This window comes from Macrotis lagotis, chromosome 5 (assembly GCF_037893015.1).
Source record: "Macrotis lagotis isolate mMagLag1 chromosome 5, bilby.v1.9.chrom.fasta, whole genome shotgun sequence".
Classification (NCBI taxonomy): Eukaryota; Metazoa; Chordata; class Mammalia; order Peramelemorphia; family Peramelidae; genus Macrotis; species Macrotis lagotis.
In genome coordinates this window covers 263,848,487-263,868,730 of record NC_133662.1, presented here as the reverse complement: position 1 = coordinate 263,868,730, position 20,244 = coordinate 263,848,487, and the positions used below count along the sequence as shown (strand labels likewise).

General features: G+C 44.8%; 1 protein-coding gene and 1 long non-coding RNA gene across 3 annotated transcripts in view; one reads left to right on the top strand and one right to left on the bottom strand.

Annotated features, from left to right (window-relative positions):
• SAG (S-antigen visual arrestin) overlaps nt 1–14,983 on the bottom strand; it is a 27,461-nt gene extending 12,478 nt beyond the window's left edge. For both annotated transcript variants that reach the window (XM_074189710.1, XM_074189711.1), the window contains exons 1-10: nt 14,831–14,983; nt 13,219–13,279; nt 13,095–13,139; nt 11,024–11,217; nt 9,857–9,916; nt 8,939–9,015; nt 8,531–8,666; nt 6,586–6,670; nt 4,401–4,473; nt 2,259–2,396 (exon numbers count right to left, since the gene is read on the bottom strand). In XM_074189710.1, the coding sequence (XP_074045811.1) occupies nt 2,259–2,396; nt 4,401–4,473; nt 6,586–6,670; nt 8,531–8,666; nt 8,939–9,015; nt 9,857–9,916; nt 11,024–11,217; nt 13,095–13,139; nt 13,219–13,279; nt 14,831–14,896 (935 nt within the window). In that variant the 5' untranslated portion in view covers nt 14,897–14,983. The remainder of the gene's footprint in view (nt 1–2,258; nt 2,397–4,400; nt 4,474–6,585; nt 6,671–8,530; nt 8,667–8,938; nt 9,016–9,856; nt 9,917–11,023; nt 11,218–13,094; nt 13,140–13,218; nt 13,280–14,830) is intronic.
• On the top strand, nt 6,359–20,244 carry LOC141489075 (uncharacterized). Its single transcript, XR_012468890.1, has 3 exons — nt 6,359–7,040; nt 13,119–13,267; nt 20,102–20,244. It is a non-coding gene; the product is annotated as an uncharacterized LOC141489075 (long non-coding RNA).

The window sequence follows — 20,244 nt, the reverse complement described above, 5'->3', positions numbered from 1 at the left end:
ACTCATACAACTTACAATTTATTTGTTTCTAGATGGCAGTAGTGTTAGTGTTCTTGGAGTTCTTAACATTTTGGAGCTCTGGGCCAAAACTCAGTCACATGGTGAGTCTTTGTCCCACGAACCGGGGGTCTTTGTGTTTACTGAACACTAGGCTACTTGGTCTGTTTATTTCTGTACAATGTGTACCTCATCTGTTCCACTGATTGACTTCCCTGTTTTTACTGCTTTGTAGTCTAGACTGAGATCTGGAACTGGAAGGTCCTCTTCATTCCCGCTGTTTTCATGATCACCCTTGAGATTCTTGAACCTTTTTTGCCTCTATAAGAATTTTGTTATTATTTTTCTAGTTCTACAACTTAACCCTTGGGTAGTTTGCCATGGGACTGCATGAGTAAATTAATTGAGGTCATATTGTAATTTTTATTATTTTGACTTGTCCTACCCATGAACAATGAATTTTTCTCTAATTATTTAAGTCTGTCTATCTCTATGCACAATGATTTCTAGTTGTATTTACATAGTATTGTGTTTATCTTGGTGGTTAGATTCCTAAATATTTTATTATACATTTAATAGTTATTTGAAATGGCTATGCCCTATCCTACAGTAGCCCTCAGCTTGTTTGGGCTGCGACTAGAGGGTTTACTGCTCCTGCTTCTCCTGAGGAGACCAGCCAATTTAAGTGACACATAAGGTATTATTACTACTAATATTATAACACCAGCTAGCATTTATAGCACACTTTTCAAAGTACTTTACAAATATCATCTTATTTTCTCCTCACAACAAACTTGGGAGGTAGGTATCATTATCCCCATTTTATTAGTTAAGTCACCTAGCTAGTGTCTGCGGCTAGATTTGAACTCAGATCTTCCTGATTCCAGGCCCTGGTATCTGCATATGATTGTACCACTTAGTGGAACCAAGAATGGGATTATAGGCTATGACCAAGGTTTAAACTTCCAAGTTTTGGCTAGAGTGGGGGGGGGGGGAGGGTGGGAAGAGAGAAGCACAGCCTAAAATTCATAGCAATGGAGTCTTCCTTTCAACCACTGACAGATGGCTTTCCATAAAAATTAATTAGATTTATAGGGGCTATAAAGTTGAAACAAATCACACCACTGCCATCATCAGTTAACCTTTCACATACTCTCTGGCTTGGCTCTGGACCAGTGGTCCATGCTCACTCCCCTGTTGTCTCTTACATCCTCACACCTTCCTTTCATGCTTCACTAGTGCATCCATTTGCCACTCTCTGGGGTTGAGGAATGACTCAAGGAACAGGGTTCCCATAACTTCCATTCCCATTCAAGTCATCTGTTGACTTGAATCCTCTTCCAGCTGCATAGGACTCCAGGGCTCCTATGAAGGCCACCATGAAGTTGGAGGCAACAATATATAGACGGAGCAAATCAACTCATCCTCACTCCTGAAGTGACAGCTCTAGGTCCAGGGGAGTCAGATCATCACCATGGACAAGATGAAAGGTGGCAGGCAGCATAGCCTAATTAGAGTGCTGGATCTGAGGTCTGGACTCTGCCCCAGACCCTCTCAGCTGGGTGATGGTGACCTAGTCACTTAAGTTCTCTGGGTCCCCCTTTCCTCATCTGATGTTTGCTCTTTATTCTTTTTTTTTTTTAAGATTTTGCAAGGCCATGGGGTTAAGTGGTTTGCCCAAGGCCACACAGCTAGGTCATTATGAAGTGTCTGAGGCCGAATTAGAACTCAGGTACTCCTGACTCCAGGGCCGGTGCTTTATCCACTGTGCCACCTAGCCGCCCCTGTTATTTATTCTTGAAGAAGATTTTGATATCAGGGAGGGGATACCATGACAAGCATGTGAATTGGACTGGAGTGCCAAGTCATCAGCCTCACTTTCTCCTCTAGAGTCATCTGGATCCAGTGACCAGATATAAGTCAGGATGACTAGAGATGGCCCTGAATGCGAGGTAATCAGGTTTAAGTGACTTGTCCAAGGTCACATAGCTAGTAAGTGGCAAGTGTCTGAGGCTGGATTCCAATCCTGTCCTCTTTATTCCAATACCAGTACTCTCTCCACTGTACCACCTAGCTGCCCCACTATAAAGTGGGGGCAGAGGGGGACTGGCTAGACAGCTTCTAAGGTCCCTTCCTGTTCTAGATGAATGACCATCAGACTTCTCTGACCCTCAGTTTCTTCATCAGTAAATGGCATGGATCGTCTCTAAGAGCCTTTCTCTGGAAGTTCTTGAGCTATGACCCTCTAGGTAAGAACTCACATGGTGCTGGAGGCCAAGTTGGTATCTTCATGCTTTATTTTTCCATCCAGGGCAATGCCTCGCCTTTCTCGATTATTGGCTAGCAAGGGGGTAAGTGTCAATGTCTTGGTAAGGGTTCCATTTGGTGGTATTTTTTCACTAGAGAGAAAAAATCAAAACTTATCAGAATTGCAAATAAGAAGCCTCTAAACCCCAGGCCAACCCATATTTGACTCTGTCTCCTGTTATGGGTAGTAGTCATTCCTTTTTGTAAATGGCCAAAATTCATGGGGAAACTCATAAAAACCAAACTATAACCACAACCCCCCAGTAGAGATGCTTTGAGAAATCTCCCATAGAAAAACCAGAATGTAATTGGATAAAATATAAACCAGGCCAGTCACAAAACCAAGATGTTCTGTGAAGGGGACTATAGGATTTGAAGTCATTTACGCTAGTTAACACAGGCTGATATGTTGAAATTTAACTGAAACCTTGGATTAAGATTGGAGTAAAAGGAGATTGATGTAGGGGAGTAGGCACTTCAAGTCAGAGGGTCTGGGTTCAAGACCGGACTCTGCCTCTTGGATGGATCAGGTTATCGCTGTGACGTTAGGCAAGCCTCTTTGGGTCTTAGTGCCTTATCGAGCCTAGAAGGGGGATCTCTGAGGTCTCTTCTAGCTATAAGTCAATGATCCTAAGATCTCCAAGCCAGCAGATACCATCCCAACCTATGCTAGACCAAGAGAAGCTTTGATAGTCAGAGGCAACTCTTGGGATGTGGGTCCACTTAGGACTCCGCCAGGTTCTATGTGTCTGAAAGGTGAAAGAGTCGAACCTTTAAATAAGGGCTGACAGTTTTTATTTGGGTCTGTGTTCCAATTGTCATCATGTCATGAAATGACCATTTTGAAAATCAGTTTGTATTTTTTGATGCTCTTACCCCCCCCCCCAAGCCATGACATTACCATGATTGACTGGACAAAGCCCTTAATGTCAAGAATAGAAAGAAGGAAAGAGTGAGAAATCAGATCCCCAAGAAAGTCTGTGAAAGATGGGGGCCATGGGAGTTTCCTTGCGCCAAGCAATGACAAATCTCAGGATTTGGACCTTCCCTGAAGTCTTCCTCGTGGCAAGGAGGTGACCCTGAGGTCTCAAAAACTGTATAGGAAGAGCAGAAGCCCCAGCCAGTCCTTCCAAGATGGAAAGCCTCCAAGGAGAGGCATGACAAAGGAATAGTTCAGATTGATTTAGGGAGGCTCTTAAAAGGGATATCCCATTTCCCACCTCCATGCCTTTGCATAACACGCACTGTTCTCAACACCACCTTTTATATGGGACAATCCTTAGTCTCATTCTAAGCCAACCACCAGTGCCTTCTTTCCCTCCTTAAATGAAATTACTTTGAGTTTACTCTGTTTTTATTTTGTTTTAATTTATATGGGTACCTGCTGTCTCCTATTAAAATGTAAGTTCCCTGAAGACAGGACTGTTTCCCTTTTGTCTTCCCTTTTGTCAGGACCCAACACTGGGCTTAGGACACATAAAAGATGTTTAATAAAATGCCTGCTGATCACAAAATGAGAAATGGATTTATGGGTCACATCAATCATCTTTGATCCAATCAATTGATAGCCATTTATTGAGGTTCTACTATGGAGATACTACTCCAGAGAGACCAAAGCAAAAATGAAGCAATCTCTGCTCTCCAGGAAGTTCTATTTTTTTTGGGTGGGTGGGAGGGAGGGTTTAATTAAACATTGACCTTTAAAAGAACTGTGCTGGTCACTGGGATTACAGAGAGAAAATGAAATGAGGCCTGCTCTTGAGAAGCTTCCCCTCTGTTGGGGCATATGATGTGGACACACAAGGGGAGGCGAGATCTGTTCCAAGTCATCTTTGAGGGAGGGGCTGCACAGCACCAGCCACTACCAGAATAAACTTGAAGACCCTTGGACAGACCAGTGCTAAGTGGACTGGCCACTGACGAGGGTCTATGTGGCCTCAGGGTGGCCATAGCAGACAGAACATTCTCCCTGTTTCTTCTTCCTCACCTTGTCTGCCTTGGAGGCAGATAATCAAACCAAAACCCATCTGAATCTCTAGAAGAACCATTCTCAGGGAGACCAGAAAGAAGAGAAATGGGGGAGGGGGACTACTTACTGGGTCTCCTCTGTGGCTACAGGTTTGACATAGTAGTCACTTGAATACAGGACCACGTTGGCAACTTGTTCCACTGCAAAGAGAGAGAAAGACAGGATTCTGATGGGAGTGATGGGGAGCTGATTTGTACAGGCACCTGAGCTCTGCCAGGGGGCCTCCACCTGGGCGTCATAGACACTGGGTAAATGGGCAGCTAGGGGAGGGTAATGTCACAGGCTTGCAGGGCATTGGGTTTAGAGTCAGGAAGACCTGAGTACAAATCCAATCTCAAACATTTCTAAGCTGAGGGACCCTGGGCAAGTCCCTTCACCTCTTCCTGCCTCAGTTTCCTTTTACAGATGAGCACTTCACTCCCAGGGTTGCTGAAAACATCTGATGAGATTATAATTGCATAAAAAGGGCTTAGTTTAGAGTCTGCTGCAGATTAGATAATGTTTTATATATGATAATAAAATATTTATTCCCTTCCTCTTCCCCAGTGGGTCCTCATGGATGGAGAGACTTGGAGTTAGAAAGACTGGGGTTCAAATCCCATCCCTGATTGTTACTAGTTGGTACAGTGGGGAGAGTCCTGGACCTGGAATCAGGAAGACCTGATTTCCATTCCAACCTCAGACATTTGACCAGCTGTATGGCTCTGGGCAAGTCCCTTTTCCTTGGCCTGCCTCAGTTTCCTTATCTGTAAAGTGAGCATACTAACAGCACCTTCACAGGGTTCCTGTGAGAGTTGAATAAACTGAAACTCGTAAAGCACTTGGCAAGCCTATGATATAAGTATAGATAATTATTAATTATTCCTCCTGATTGTGTGACCCTGGGCCAGTAGCTGTGCTTCCCTAGGCCTTGATTTTCTCATCCATACATGGGGACATCAGTGTCTAAATTATTCCCTTTAAGGACTTTTAAAAGGCTCTGGATGAAAAGTGTTTTACAAACTTAAAATGCTACATAAAAGTCAGTTAGCAATGATGATGGTTATTTTATTTTTGAAGGGCTGGACCTATGATGCTACTGGCTTTGGACAAATTCCTGATATGGAATTTGAGGGAGGGGCTCTCTACCAATAAAGATTGACAGCCATTCTGTGACTCAGTCTCAAAGGGTCATCTTAGAGCACCATCAGAGAGGCCGGGGCCCTGCCCAGGTCACTGAGCCAGGCTTGTCCCAGAGCCATGGAGATGCCCTGTTACATTGCTCCTTGGAGGCATCTTCTCATCTCTTGGATGGCGCCTGGGCTGGGCCCTTCTCCTGCTTCCATTCTTCCCTCTCTCATTTTCTGTCTCTTCTTGTTCAGGTGCTTTGGTGGTTGACTTGTAATATGGGAATAGAAGTTCCTGGAAGCATTCTCGGGGAAACCCCAGAACAGACAGGAGGGTGAGGGTGGGGAGAGGAGATAGGCTACCTTATATTCACACGATATTTGTTAGTTCTCTAGCTTTTGAAAGCTCTTCATTCCCCACAGCCTTTAGGTTCTAAGGCAGCTAGGTGGGAGAGGGGGTAGAGTGTTGGACTTGAAGCCAAGAAGACCTATGTTCAAATCCCACCTCAGATACTTGGTATATCACTTCAGAGGAGCCTCAGTTTCCTCATGAGGAAATTGGGGCTCATAATATCACCCACTTCTCAGGGGTGTGCTATAAAATGTTTGCTATTTTTACTATTAATTAATAGTTGTATTTGGTGTGCCAACATCCATTAAAGCTTTATTCTAAATTTTTATGGAATAAAAGTTTGGTTTGAATTCATGAGTAGATTAGTTGAATTCTCAATTTGTAATATTTGTAAAATGGAGATTTGTCACCTGACAGTTTAAAAACAATTTTTTTTTATTTATTTGAGTCCATGGGTTAAGAGTGTCTGAGGCCAGCTTTGAACTCAGGTTCTCCTGACTCCAGGGCCAGTGCTCTAGCCACTGTGGCATCTAGCCACCCCCACCTGTTTTTGAAAGAGACTGAGATTTTGGTGCCTAATTCTGGTCACCAGCTCATCTCTTTGGAAGTTCATGGTCTCACTTTGAGATGCTGATGTTGACCATTAGATTTGTGTGTCCCAGTGACAGTAGATTCAGCCTTGCTTTACCCCAGGGGTCCCATCTAGCATGGCCCACCCCAAGACCAGTCAGGGAAAGAGAGGTACAAGGGAGCCAATGCCAGTCAAGCATGCCATGAGGGCAGTTTCTACCTACCTGAGGCTTTAATCTTCTTCACAGTCTTTTCTGTATTATTGGTCACAGTCACGGTCACGGGAATTGGCTCGCCATGGTAATAGATCTGAAAAAGTGAGCACACAATGATTCACCCGCCTCCTTAGCCGATGGCCTTCCAACATGGTGGGGCCAGCTCCTCTGGGGAGAGTCAGTGGGGCTGGACCCCTGAGTTGTGGAGAAGAGAGAACGGGGGTAACTTTTCTTTTAGGATCTCACTGAGAGGGCGGCTAAAAATATAATATACAAGATGATCTATCATTGAACAGATGGGCGGCTTGGGTCATTGTCACAAGAGCTGCTGGTCACTGTTGCAGTGCCCTGGGCCTCATTTCTTCCCTTGTTAATGAAGAGGTTGGATCTGATGACCTGTGAGAAGCTGCCTCCTCCTCCTCATCCTTTGACAAGTCAAGCTGAGGCAATGAGGCTTGGCCACAGTAAGTACATCCCTCTTCCCAAGAATCTTCCCAGGATTCCCTCTCTGAAAAACACGACTCTGCCTTTTATCAATGATTTGGATAAAGGCTGAAATGGAAAGTCCATGTTGGATTGGAGAGTGAGTATCCAGTCGACAGAGTCAGGATCTGTCTCGATGGACCAGAGCATTGGACTGAATCTGTTAGGATGAAATTCAATAGACCTAATGTAAAATCTTATATTTGGGTCCAAAAGCCCTATCAATTTATTTTTTGAATTCAAGTATAATTGACCTTGAACCCTACTAAATCTTTCCATGTAGATGATGGGGGAGCTCTGGTTAGAAAGCAATATGACAAGATCTGGGGGGCTCCTTGTGATTGACAAGCTCCCTAACAATAGCCCTGTGACTCCAAAGACCTACTGTGAACTTGGGCTGATTAAGAGAACCATAGTGTCCAGGCCCAGGGAGGTCATGGCCTTGCTGTTCCCTGTTCTGGAGTCCAGTGTGAAGCCTCACAGTTAAGAACACTAAGAATTGGGGGCCAACCAGTATAGGGAAGGGACTGAAGTCCATAACACACAAGAATAGGCTGAAGGAAATCTGGAGAAGAAAAGACTTGTACGTTGTTGGAGGGTGGAGGGAGAAGCTTCTGAATGAAGGGCCGTTCTGGAAACAGAGTTAAGATGTGTCCCACTTGGCTCTAGGGCTGATGGGTGGACCCTGGGAGAAGTAGATTTGGTCTGGATGGGGCGGGGGTGGGGGGTGGGGAGTGTGCTAACAACAAGAATGGTTTCAATTGGGATGGGCTGTCGAGGTGGGTGAGGGTCTACCTCCAGGCTTAGAGGAGCTAGGACGACAGCATCCCAACCCAGTAGGAAAACAGAATTAGCAACCTCTGGGACTCAAATGGGCAGGACTGCCCACCCTTCACTGAGGTCTTCAGAGTCCAGGCAATCCTCATGGGGTATGTTGAACAGGACTAAATGACAGCCAAGGTCCCTTCCAAGTCTAAAAGATTAGGGTTCTCTGATTCCTCCCAGAGAGCCGGAGGTGCAATCCTAGCTGGGATCCCTTTGGAGAAAGGTCTCCTTTTAATGAATGGAGCTGAGCAAGAAGTCAGGCGCTCGCTGCTGCATTTTCAGTTTTCTACTGGTGAAGTTGCCAAGTTCTCTAGCTTTTTTAGGTGTCTTTTCTGGGTGAGTCCACCCTGGTCTCTGGGATGGTCTGTTCCCTGAGCACATTGCCTTTCTGAGGTCACAACTTCTTTTTGCTCCATGGCCATCCTTACGACATCAAGAGAAGATGAGGACAAGACACAGCAGATTGGGTGGCACAAGATGGGCAGGCAGCGATCTGCATGGTTGGAGGGAGTGTGCCCACAGAGGAGATCCCAATTCTCCTAGACTTTGGGAATGGTTCCCAAGAGAATCACAGATGCATACTCCCTGGAAGGGTGTGTGTTTGTAGACAAACAACCCCCTCCCCGAGTCTCTGCGCATCCTTTACCTCTTTGCTGAGGGAGATGGCCAGGTGCAGAGGCTTGTCGGACATGAAGAACTGCCAGGCTGTCTCCACTTGGGGCTGGGGTCCCATTTCCAGAGGGGCATGCTGGACCTTGCGGATCAGCAGGCGGACAGAGCTCCTAAGGAAGCAGAAAAACTCAGTTTTCTGGAATGACCTTTCCTGCTAACTCAGAGCTCCCTCTTGGACCTTTATTGACCCTTTATCTTTGTTGGGGGCAATTCACCTTTCCTGCCTCAGTTTCCTTATCTGTAAAATGTTCTCTTTTTTAGATTGGCTGGGTTCCAAAGTCCCTTTTAGCTCTGGGTTTAGGACACTCAAGAAAGCTGTATGTGGAAGGAAGAGGAGTGAAGGGATCTTGGAGGGAAGGGTTAGGGACCCCGCCCATCTTACTTTTTGGATATTTTTTCCTCTTCCACTTCGGCACTTTCTGTGGAATATGCTTTCACCTCAAAGTCGACTCCACAGCACTGAGAAGGATCAATAGAGAAAGAGAAGAGGGCCTCAGTTTCTGGCATTTGAGGTTCAGAAAACCAGGAAGCTCATCTTAGAGAGGTGCCATGTGCCAGTTATGACATATCACACTAGGATTTTCCATGGGTGGCTCACATTTAAACAATGATCCAATAAATAATAAATGATAAAAGCTGAGATCCATGCTCTGTACATCGAGACTACCTGTATGACCTTGGATAAGTCACTAAAGGAGGATGGTCTCTGTATCCTCACTGGAAAAATGAGGGGCTGGGCCTGACCAGCTTCTAGGGTCCCCGCCAGCTCCAGGCTGTGAGCCCAAGTCTTCCCAATGTATATCTGTCATTTTGTGCCAACCCACAATCTCAGAGCCACAGCACTGGGTTTATTATCAATGAATTCAGCCCTATAATCAAATTCAATTATGTGGTTGAACTAGACTTGGATTCAGTTAAGACCAGGGTGCAGCTCCTGCTTCAAACACTTCTAGTCATCGAAGTGCTCTCAGCCTCAATTTCCCCCATCTGTAAAATGGAATAATAATAATGCCCATCTCTCAGGGTTTCTGAGAGGACCGAAAGAGGCAAAAGTGTTATAAGCTTTAATAACTTAAAAACTCCACTCAGATTTTTGGGGTGCTCTTACAAATGTTAGCTAACATTTTTATTATGGAGTTTATAAGAGGAGTAGGAGGAGAATGGAATTAAAGCCACTATATCAATGTCAGTTCCGCTCCCGGGCTGGGAGTGCCCACGTACTGGTTGGAAGAATTTGGGGGGCTCCATGGCTCAAGGATGACCTCATGCCACTCCTCCCAGGTGTCCCTGCCCCACTCACCTTACCCACATCTTGAGGAGCTGGTTGAAGAGCAACTGAGCAGGGCAAGTAGTCAGGAAACTGGGGGAGAAGAGAGAGACTCCTAAGGGTGGGATGCTTGGGAGGTGATGAGTTGATCAATCAATCAATCAATCAATCCAAAAGCAAGCATTAAGTGTTGACTGTTTACAGGTGCTCTAGGTACAACAGCTGCCCACAAAGGTTCAATTTATTTTAACAACTTTTTTCGCTGAACAAAAATTGATTTTTCCCCTCTCCTTATTCCTTCCCCTCCCTTGCTGGAAGAAACATGAAAAATAAAACTTGTAATAAATATGAACAGTTGAGCCAACTATAGTTCTTGTATTTGGGTATGCTAAAAAGTGTCCATCTCAGCCTGACCCCTGACCCCATCCCTCTCTTTGGGATGATGGGTGGGGGCTGCCTGCTTCACCCTCAGGCCTCCCAAATCTGGGGCAGCTGGAAATTAATCAGAATTCTTATAATTTTCAAAACTGTTCATTTTACATGTTATAATTATTATATATATATTTCCATCAGAAAGGATTGGATTTAAAAGATTATAAAGATAATTTTACTTTGAGAGATGGCATGATGTAAAAGGTGGTGCAGTGGATAGACATCATGTCTGGAGTCAGGAAGACTCATCTTCCTGAGTTCAAATCCAACCTCAGACACTTATTACTGTGATCCTGGGTAAGTCATTTTATCCTGTTTGCCACGATTTCCTCAACTGTCAATCAAACTGGAGAAGAAAATGGCAAACCACTCCAGTATCTTTGCCAAGAAAACCCCAAAAAGGCTCATGGAGAGTTGGACATGACTGATATGACTGAACAACATGATGCAATGGTCTGACAGCCGGCTTGAGAGTGGGGAGGATTACTCTGGAGTGGTGAGTTTGAGTCCTGCCTTTGATACGGACTGGTTGGCTGTGCAAGTCTTTGTCAAGACAAGTTTAGGATGAGCCACTTGGTAATGGATGGAGCTTCAGAGCAGGGGCCCACCTGCATGGGTGGCACAGGGTGCTTCCTCACTGGAAGCTCCCCTCCCTCCCCAAAATGATATGTCTTGTTCCTGCTCCTTCCACATGGCCAGGTGGCTTTGGGGAACTGGGAATGGGTCGGACAGGGAGGAGCAGGCCAGAGGCAGGATGGCCACACTCACCGTGAGGAGAAAAGGGTAAGCATTGTTCCCAAGCTTCTTCAGCAGACTCTCCTGAATTTTGGTTGGTGTGCTGCCTGTATCGGGAGGAGGGTACGCTTGTACCCTGGAGAAGTACAGGTCTCTGCGGAAGGTCAGGCCAATGACATCAATGTCTTCCTGGCCATAGCGGAATGCACATGTCAGAGACACAAAAACTGGGCAGAAGAAGATGGCACAGGTTAGCACCTCGGAAGTCCTCTGCCCCATTCTGTGACTTGTGGGGTAGAACTTGGGGGAGATAACTTGCTCCCCAAAGTCCAGGGTCTACCGAGTTGGAAAGGAACTTGCATTGTTGGCTTCAGTCAATGGGTCCCCCCCGACCCCGACCCTCTTCCAGGATGAGGACAGCTAGATTTATTGAAGCAGTAGCTGCCCTGTGTCCTTCAGCCCAGACCGATTCTTCACAGGTTACAGATCTTACGTAAAAGCAAAATGTCAATAAATTTAGTTCATTTCTAGGGACTCCTAGAACCCGCAAACCTTTAGCTCAGGTGTATTCCTATATGAATTCTTCCAGTATGATGGTTTCTAGACTGGTCAGTGCTTGGGAACAAGAGACGTCATTGGCATTCCCAACTGGAATTATAGGATTGAACGACTCAGGAATATCAAGAGAGGCACAAGACAGTCCCTGCCCTCAAGAAGCTTACGATCTAATGGGTGAGACCACAAGCAAACAAATGTGTCCAGACAAACTCTGTACTCCATCAGTAGGGCGTCAGTAGGGGAAGGGAGGCATTCAAAAGAAGAGGGGCTGGGGAAGGCTTCCTGAAGATTGGGGGATTTGGTTGGGGCTTAAAGGAAGCCAGGGAAGGCAAGAGGTGGAGATAAGGAGGGGGAGCGTTCCAAGTATGCTTGGTTCTAATACTGTGGCGGTAATTTCCTACCTGAGGGGCCCTAGATAAGATATTTAACTCTCCGGGGCTCAGTTTCCTCATCTCCACAAGGACAGGGTTGGACTAGATGGGCCCTGAGCCCCCTTCCAGCTTCTGGCCAAGGCTCCTGGGCTGCCACAGTCCTTCCTGAGCATCTGAGAAGAGGGGATCCTACTAAGATGGAGCTGGGGATGCTGGAAAGAAGGGCTCTCCCCTGGCTTCCTTTGGCCAATGTGGATAAAGGCAAGTGGTCAACAAGGCCTTTTCTCCCTGAGAGCACCCAGCACAAGCCCAGGAAGGTCCTCAACAAAGGCCAACATCTTGCCAGCCTGCCAGTGGGGATCCATCTCCAATCTCGTGAGATGCTCCCAAGCCTGATCTGATCATGTCCCTGATCTGCCCCAGAGCATTGGGAAGCTCCCTGCTGCCTCACTCTTGGTTAAAATGAGCACTCCCCTGTTCAACTGGCTCCAGCATTTCTCTCTTCATGATACACCAACCTACCAGCTGTCTTGTCTACACAGTATCTACCTTTCATTTCTGACTGTGCCTCTCCTTGGACTAACCTCCTAGTTTTTTTTTTAATTTTATTTAAGGCAATGGGGCTAAGTGGCTTACCCAAGGCCACACAGCTAGGTAATTATTAAGTGTTGGAGGGCAGATTTGAACTCAGGTCCTCCTGACTCCAGGGCTGGTGCTCTATCCATCGTGTCACTCTAGCTGCCCTATAACCCCAAGTCTTGAAGGGGTTCCCTCCTCACCTCTCCCTTAGGGAATCTCTGGTCTCCTCCATGGGACCTTTTCTGGCCCCCTCCAATTGCCTTGAATGAACTTTTTCTATATATTACATTTACTCTTTGGTGGAAGGGACCAGAAGCTCTTTGTTCTCTTTCTTTGTATCTCAGCACCTGCATCTACAGGGGCTCAATAATGCTTGTGATTGGTGGCTGGTGGATCCCCTCCTCCTGCCCTGCCCAGCCCCAACTGCATGCTATTTATTTTGAATTGACTTTTCTGGGTACTCATTGTCTTCCCCATTGAAGTAAGCTCCTTGACTTCAGGACTGGTTTGCTTTGTCTTTCCATTTTCAGTGCTTCATAAATGAGTGTCTTTTGGTAGACTTTGAAGAATGGTTCAGAATTTAAAACCTGCCTCACCTTTCTTCCCTTTCACGAGTTCAGGATCGACCAAGACGACGCCATCTGGATCAAAAGGAGAGAATCACGTGAGGAAGATGGAGGACACCAAACTCTCAAGCTTTCTTCTTATGCTGTGACTTACCCACAGGTTCCACCTGATCCACGTGGTCAATGTAGTCCCTCTTCCCCAGGTAGATGGTCACCTGTCGGAGGAACCAGAAGGACCTGAGTGATTCATTAATGCCTTAACAGGAAGAAGTTTCTCCCTGTGTAGAACAGTGAAAAGACACCTTCCTGGGCTTGGGTTGGAGGCTCTGGGTTCAAATCTCAGCTCTGCCTCTTCCACCTGCACAGCCTTGGGCAGGATGCTTCACCATCCTGGACCTGATTCCTTATATGTGAGAGAGTCAGCCTGGGTGATCTCAAGGGTCCATTCTAGCTCTATATCTGTGACCTCTGACCTCACCGAGACCCTGACAGGACAGCCCCATCATGGATCCCAAGTAGAAGGGTCTTGGAAGAAGGGCTGACTGTGGGCTAAGGCTGTCCACAGTCTCCTTTCTGATCCCAGGATCCCAGAACCTTGAGACCACTGCATTCTCATGCTGCATTTTAATAGGAAAAAAAATCTAAGATGGGGAGAGAGAAAGGGGCTCATCCAAGGGCCATACAGAGAGTGCCAGGGCCAGGATTCACACCAGGTTCTCCTCCTCTCCTCCCCACTTCCCTTCCCAAAGTTTCATGTCCCTCTTCCTTCTCCTCTCTGAAACCCACCTCCCCATTCCAAAATGGAGAAGACCCCTATATCCTCAGTATGCTTCCCTTAAGTCTCCTCTTACTAACTGAGGAATGAGGTTTTTACCCCCTAAAAGATTTTTTGAGCTAGAGGATCTCAATTGTTGAGTCAGTTTGTTGGAGTGGACAGAGTCCTGGCCCTATTGGTGGAGTCCTGGCCCTATTGGTGGAGTGGCCTGCCTGGGTCTCCAAGGAGTGGGCCAGATGACTTCTAAGGTCCTTGCCAGCTCAGACATTCAGCTCCTCAAGGAAAGTCCAGCTCCTCTAGAAGCTTGCTGAGACTCTTGGAGACCAAGGGCCACAGATGTGGAGCTGGAAGGGACTTCAGAGTTCATTGACTCCATACAGGATGAGCAAACTGAACTACAGAGAAATTAAGTGACTTGCTTAGGATGATATAACTGTCCAGGGTAGGATTTGAATCCAGGTCTTTCTGACTCCAAATCTAGAAGCCTGGTGACTGTTTTGGGGTAGCAGAGAGTCTCTCTCATTAACATTTTTCTTGTCACCTTTTGTTTTTAACCTCTTTTCCCAATACATCCCCTCCCTGTTGGACCATCCCTCCCTAACAAAGAAGAGAAAAGAATTTCAATTTGTTTTTCAGGGATGTCTCATTTTTTTGTTTCTATCCTTGGCCCAATGCATGAGTCACTAGGTGCTTAATAAGCTTCTTGGGATAGGAGGTGTCTAATGAATGCTCATCGACTTCCTGCCTGTGGAGAGGCTTCATTCCTTGAGACCTTGGCTCAACCTTTCCTGCCCGAGTCTAGGTCAGGCCTCCTTCTTCTCCCAGGGCCTCAGCTCCATCTTCAGGCATCCATGGGTCCTCTGATCTTTGGGGCTCTCATTTATTTCCTCTACTCCTTTTTAAGCTCCCATAGAGCATGACAACTAACTCCTAGTCATCTTGGCCTTCTCCCCACCCAATCCAGGGATGTACTGGTCCCCAGGACACTTACTGACTTGTCCCGGGAGACCTTCTTGAAGATGACGTGGTTTGGGGCATTCTTCACACCGGTCGCCATCTTAGAAGGGCCTCTGGGAGAGCTTCAGGTGCCAGAGTCCTTGGAGGGTGAGAGATGACCTTAAATAAAGGTGCAGAGAGAGACTAGCTGAGGTACCAAAGGCAAACCAAAACAAGCATGCTTCTGAGAAGTTTCATGAACCTGTTTCCAAGAGCCACAATTACTGGGTGGAATCAGGAAGACCCGGATTCAAATCTTATTTCTACTTGGTATTGGTTCTAGCTCTATGACATGATTCACAGGCTTAGGGGATTAGAACTGGGAGTGACCTCAGAGTCATCAAATCCACTTCACTTTACAGATGAGGAAAATGAGGCACAGAGAAAGGCAAAGTAAGTGACTTGTCCAAGGTCACAGAAATAGCAAAGAGCCAAGATTCAGATAAATGGTCCATCCACCTTGATGGAAGGAATCTCTACCCTGGGAATTCCTAACTCTAATGAAATCCTAGATCTGGATTAAAAAACATTTAAAAACAATCAAACAACAAAAAAAACCTCTCCACAACTTAAAAACAACAACAAAAGAAAACTTAGAACAAATACACAGAGAGCAGTAAAGCAAAAAACATTCCACATTTGTCCTTAGCTTCCAATATTAGTCAGATAATAAGGTCTTGTATTTTTTAATATTTAGGCAGAATCTCCTTAAAAGGGAAAAAAAAATCCCTTCTTTCCTAGTGGCATAGTGGCTGACCTTCTAAATGGGTATCAGGAAGACCTGGGTTCAAGTACCCATTCTGACACTGGCCTGTGGAGACTCTTGGGATCTGGGCTGGTAGGCCATGACATCACAAGTCTGTACCAATATATTGTCTTTTCTAGTAAACCTCAATGAAATGGGCCCAATGGTGATTCTAAGAAGAAGTAGATTTCAATGAGAAAGGCTTCCTTTCATAATGACCCAGTGCTATGGCACATTTGTATTTACCCAGAGTAGTGTTGGAAGAAGTTACCAATCCGGTGCTAAAATTCAGTAGGAATTTAAAATTTTAAATCATGTCACACTCAGGATTCTTGTGGATAATCAGGATCTTCCAGAGAACCAGAACCTGTTTCCCTCACAAATAAAAGTATTTCATCCAGAGCAACTCACATGCCCTCTTTTCCTTCCCACCTTCAACTCCTACTGTTCCCAATCCATTAGAGCAGTGAGTTGTCCCCTAAACTTTTTTGATCATTAGTAAACCATTTTGGAGCAGGTACCACCAAGATGTGAAAACTGATTCATTTCCTCTTTTAATCTGAGCAATTTATATTTTTGTAAATATTCATTTCACCTAGATTGTCAGATTCATTGGTATACCAATGGGTAAAATACCTCTGAATTATTGTTTTAATGACTACTGACTTATTGAAATTAAGTTAAATGATTAGACCATATACAAGGGCTATTGCACTAATAATTACTGCATATTATAAAACTCCATGCAAAACCAAAATTGAAAAGAGATGATATCATAGTTGAATCTAGAGACAATAAGGAGGTTTATCCGGTCTTCCTGGCCATGGTGGGTCACATTCCCCTTGGGTTAGGCTGCAGTCTCCTGGGTGGCCACAGCCCCTACTCCAGAGACTTCTACATTAGCCCACAAAAGGGAACACAAGAAATTCCCTCAGAAAAGTCAATCAAAAGGAAATAAAACCAAGGGGGGGGGGGGAATGTATTCAACGACTTTGACTTCCCTTAGCCCCATTCCCTTGGCCCCATAATGCCAGACCAGTAACATCATTTCAAGAGTGATTTATAGGATCTTGGGTGTTACCTGGAGTTCTGCTGGGGCAGTAATGTCAGGATGCAGGTGCGAGGATGCTGCTTGCGTCTCTTCCCAAGAAGCTATTGCTGAGCAGCTTGGACAATGGATGAGGATGAGAGTGAAGTACAGCCCCCCCCCCCCCCCCCAAGATGAAGAGGGGAATTTGTAGCGGACTTGGATGAGCTGTCTAATGAGCTAGGCTATCCTTTTGGAGATAATCCCCCACACAGAACAGAACACAGGACCTGGATGAGCCCCTGGATTGGCGAACTGGGTTGCCTCAGCAGTTCTGGGCATTAACCAAGGAACCTGCTATTCTTCCCCACATCCATCTTCACACACTCAGTTCTAAGGTCAGCGGGGGTGGGGTGAGCAGGCCCCCTGGGAGAGGCTGGCAGGTGAGGTGGATAAATGAAAGCTAAACCTCTTTGGTTTCTAGAAATAGATTGAATTTGCTTTCCTTAAGAAGCTCCTGGAAGACAAAAGGCTTGAACATCTTTGGCTTAATTAAACTGAATTAATATTGAATGCCATTTAAGGTCACACATTTTAATGAAAAGGTCAAGAGGCCTGCTGGCCCATGGGTGTCTTAGCAGTCATAATTAGCTTGTTTCTCTCACTAGTCATTGCTAACTTCATTTAAGAGCCTTATCAGTCACAGGTGGATGATCTCAGGCAATGAGGCCTGTCTCCAGGGGCCTTCTCCACTCTCTAGGATTCCTGTGGTCTGAGTAGGTAGTGGTCATTACCACGGGGCGCAGCTGCAAAAGGGGTGGTTCTTTCATGATTTATCTTAAATTTTAGAAGAGGCAAGCTTTCTCATTTATAGTTTTTTTTTTGTTTGTTTTTTGCAAGGCAATGGGGTTAAGTGGCTTGCCCAAGGCCACACAGCTAGGTCATGATTAAGTGTCTGAGGCCGGATTAGAACTCAGGCCCTCCTGACTCCAGGGCCAGTGCTCTATCCACTGTGCCCCATAGCTGCCCTGGTTCTCATTTGTCTTAAAATCTTTTTTAAAAATTCCATAGCGAGAGTAGAATAAACCAGAAATCCTTAAGTAGAACTTACTTTTTTTTTTTTTTTACAAAGTATAGGATTCAGTATTTGCAAAGTTATCCATCTGTGGCATCCATTTCCTTCTGTTCTCTTCAATGCATTTAAAAAATGCAATGTTTCCTTCTTCCTCCCTGTTTCTTCCTCCCTTCCTCCTTTCGTCTTGTCTTCCTCACTCATTCCCTCTTTTTTCCTCCCTCCCTTTTCCCTTTATTCCTCCTTCCTTCCTTTTCTCCATTTTTCCTTCCTCTCTCCTCCTCCCTCCTCCCCCCTTCCTTTCTTCTTTTTTCTTTCTTGCAACACGTCCCCTAAGCTGTGAAAAAAAGAAAAAACAAAACCCTTAAAAAAGCCAATGAGCATAGCCAAGAAAAATCTATATACTGGCCATATTTGAAAGTGTGAACCTCAAGTTGTACACTAAGTCCATCATCTTTTGGTTAGGGGATAGAATCATGGTCTCCTACCTGGTGCCATAGTGCATAGAGCACAGACCTGGAGTCAGGAAGACCTGAATTCAAATGTGACCTCAGACATCTTGCTACCTGCATGACCCTACGCCAATCATTTCACTCTGTTTGCCTCAATTTCCTCATCCATAAAATGAACTGGAGAAGGAAGTGGAAAATTATGTCAGGATCTTTGCAAGAAAACCCCCAAAAGTGTCAGGAAGAGTTGGACACTGGCTAAAACGACTAAATGATTAAATAGCAAAATATCATGCTCCCTCATGCTCCCTCCTGTCAGTCCTCATACTGATCAGAGTTCTTAGATCTTTCAAAGTTCTTTTTCTTTGTAATGCTGTGGTTACTGTAGAAATTGCACTATTTCTCTTCTAATTTTAACAGCATTTTGCATGTGCAAAAACGTGTCTATTTTATATGACCATATGGTTCATTTTATCTTCCATAATCCTCTCCCTTATTTGGTCATGAACTCTTCCCACATTCATTGATAGATGCTCTTTATTCGTTGCTCCTCTCCTTAGGAAATGATGTTTTTTTTAGGTTTTTGCAAGGCATTGGGGTTAAGTGGCTTGCTCAAGGCCACACAGCTAGGTAATTATTAAGTGTCTGAGACCGGATTTGAACCCAGGTCCTCCTGACTCCAGGGCTGGTACTTATCCACTGCACCACCTAGCCGCCCCAGGAAATGATTTTTTTAAAAAAACCTGAATTATGTATTCATTTGGAGCTTATTTTATATGGGGTGAGATGTTTGCCTTCACCCAATGACAGCTTTCCAGTGTTCACAGTATTTTCTGCTGAATCATAAATCTGTATCCCTCTTGTGGGGATCATTGAACACTATGCTCTAATATTGACTTTTTTCAGCATGTGTGGTTTTGCTGATAACTTCTGTATTTTTTAACCAATATCAAATTATTTTATTACTCCTTTGTAATGTGTTTGAGGTCTGTTCCTGCCAGACCTCCTTCCTTTCCACGTTTTTTTCATTTTTTCTCTTGAGAATCTTGATCTCTTGTTCTTGTGGATTAACATGATAACTTTTTTTGATTCTAGTTCTCAAAAATAACCCTTTGGTCGGTGCAGCACTGAATAAATAAATTAGCGTAGTTAGCAGTGCCATTTGTATTATATTGATGTGGTCTAGCTAAAGGTGATTTCTTCATCTAAAAAGTTTTATAGCTGTATTTATATATTTCCTAGAAATAAATATTTCCTGTGTGTTTTGGTTAAGGTGGACTCTAAAGTAGAATATACATTTCTGAAGTTATTTTGAATGGTTTCTTCATCTATTCCTCTTGAGTTTTGTGACGATAGAAAGGCAGATGCTTTGTCTAGTTTTATTTTATATTTTACTGCTTAGAAGTTACTATTTCAATTCACTGAAAAAAACTTTAAGAGGGAGAGCAACAGACAATATTATTCCTGGATTCCCTAATCAAATGGAATCATGTCTAATTCCACTTGCAATTAAACCCCTGGATGGTTGCTGATGGTCCAGAAGTGGCTCCATCATGTGCTGGTCTTTATGACTTCTGAGAAAGGAATGGATTTTGGTGAGGAAACAAGTAGAAGTGTCCATGCTTTGCTCACTCACAGCTTCTGCCTCCAGATTTTCTCCCAGATCTTGATTTCCTTTGTAGGTTGGCTCAAATATCATCTCCTACAAGAAGCCTTACCCGTTCCCTCTCCTCTTCTCACTTTCAGGCTATTCCTCTGACAAACTGTCTTGTACATCACTTTTCTTTGCACACATTCTCCCTCTTCCCCGTTTCCTTCTTGAAGGTAAGGACTGTAGCTTCAGCATCAGCATAGCTTTGCACATAGTAGGTCCTTCATGTTTGTTGAATGTCAACAGCTAACTGATTAGAAGTCATTTCAAAGGCAGTCACATCATTAAACCTCAAACACAGTTTGACCCTTTTATATCCAAGGGATCACATGGCCAAGACTCCTCTGTGGAACTCAGACCAATGAGAAGCTGAGAAGACTCACTAGAAGCTTCTGAGTTGGCAGCCTTGGCTCCATCGAGGCTTCATCTGACAACTCAACAGCAATCCAAGGTGAAGATGCTTGT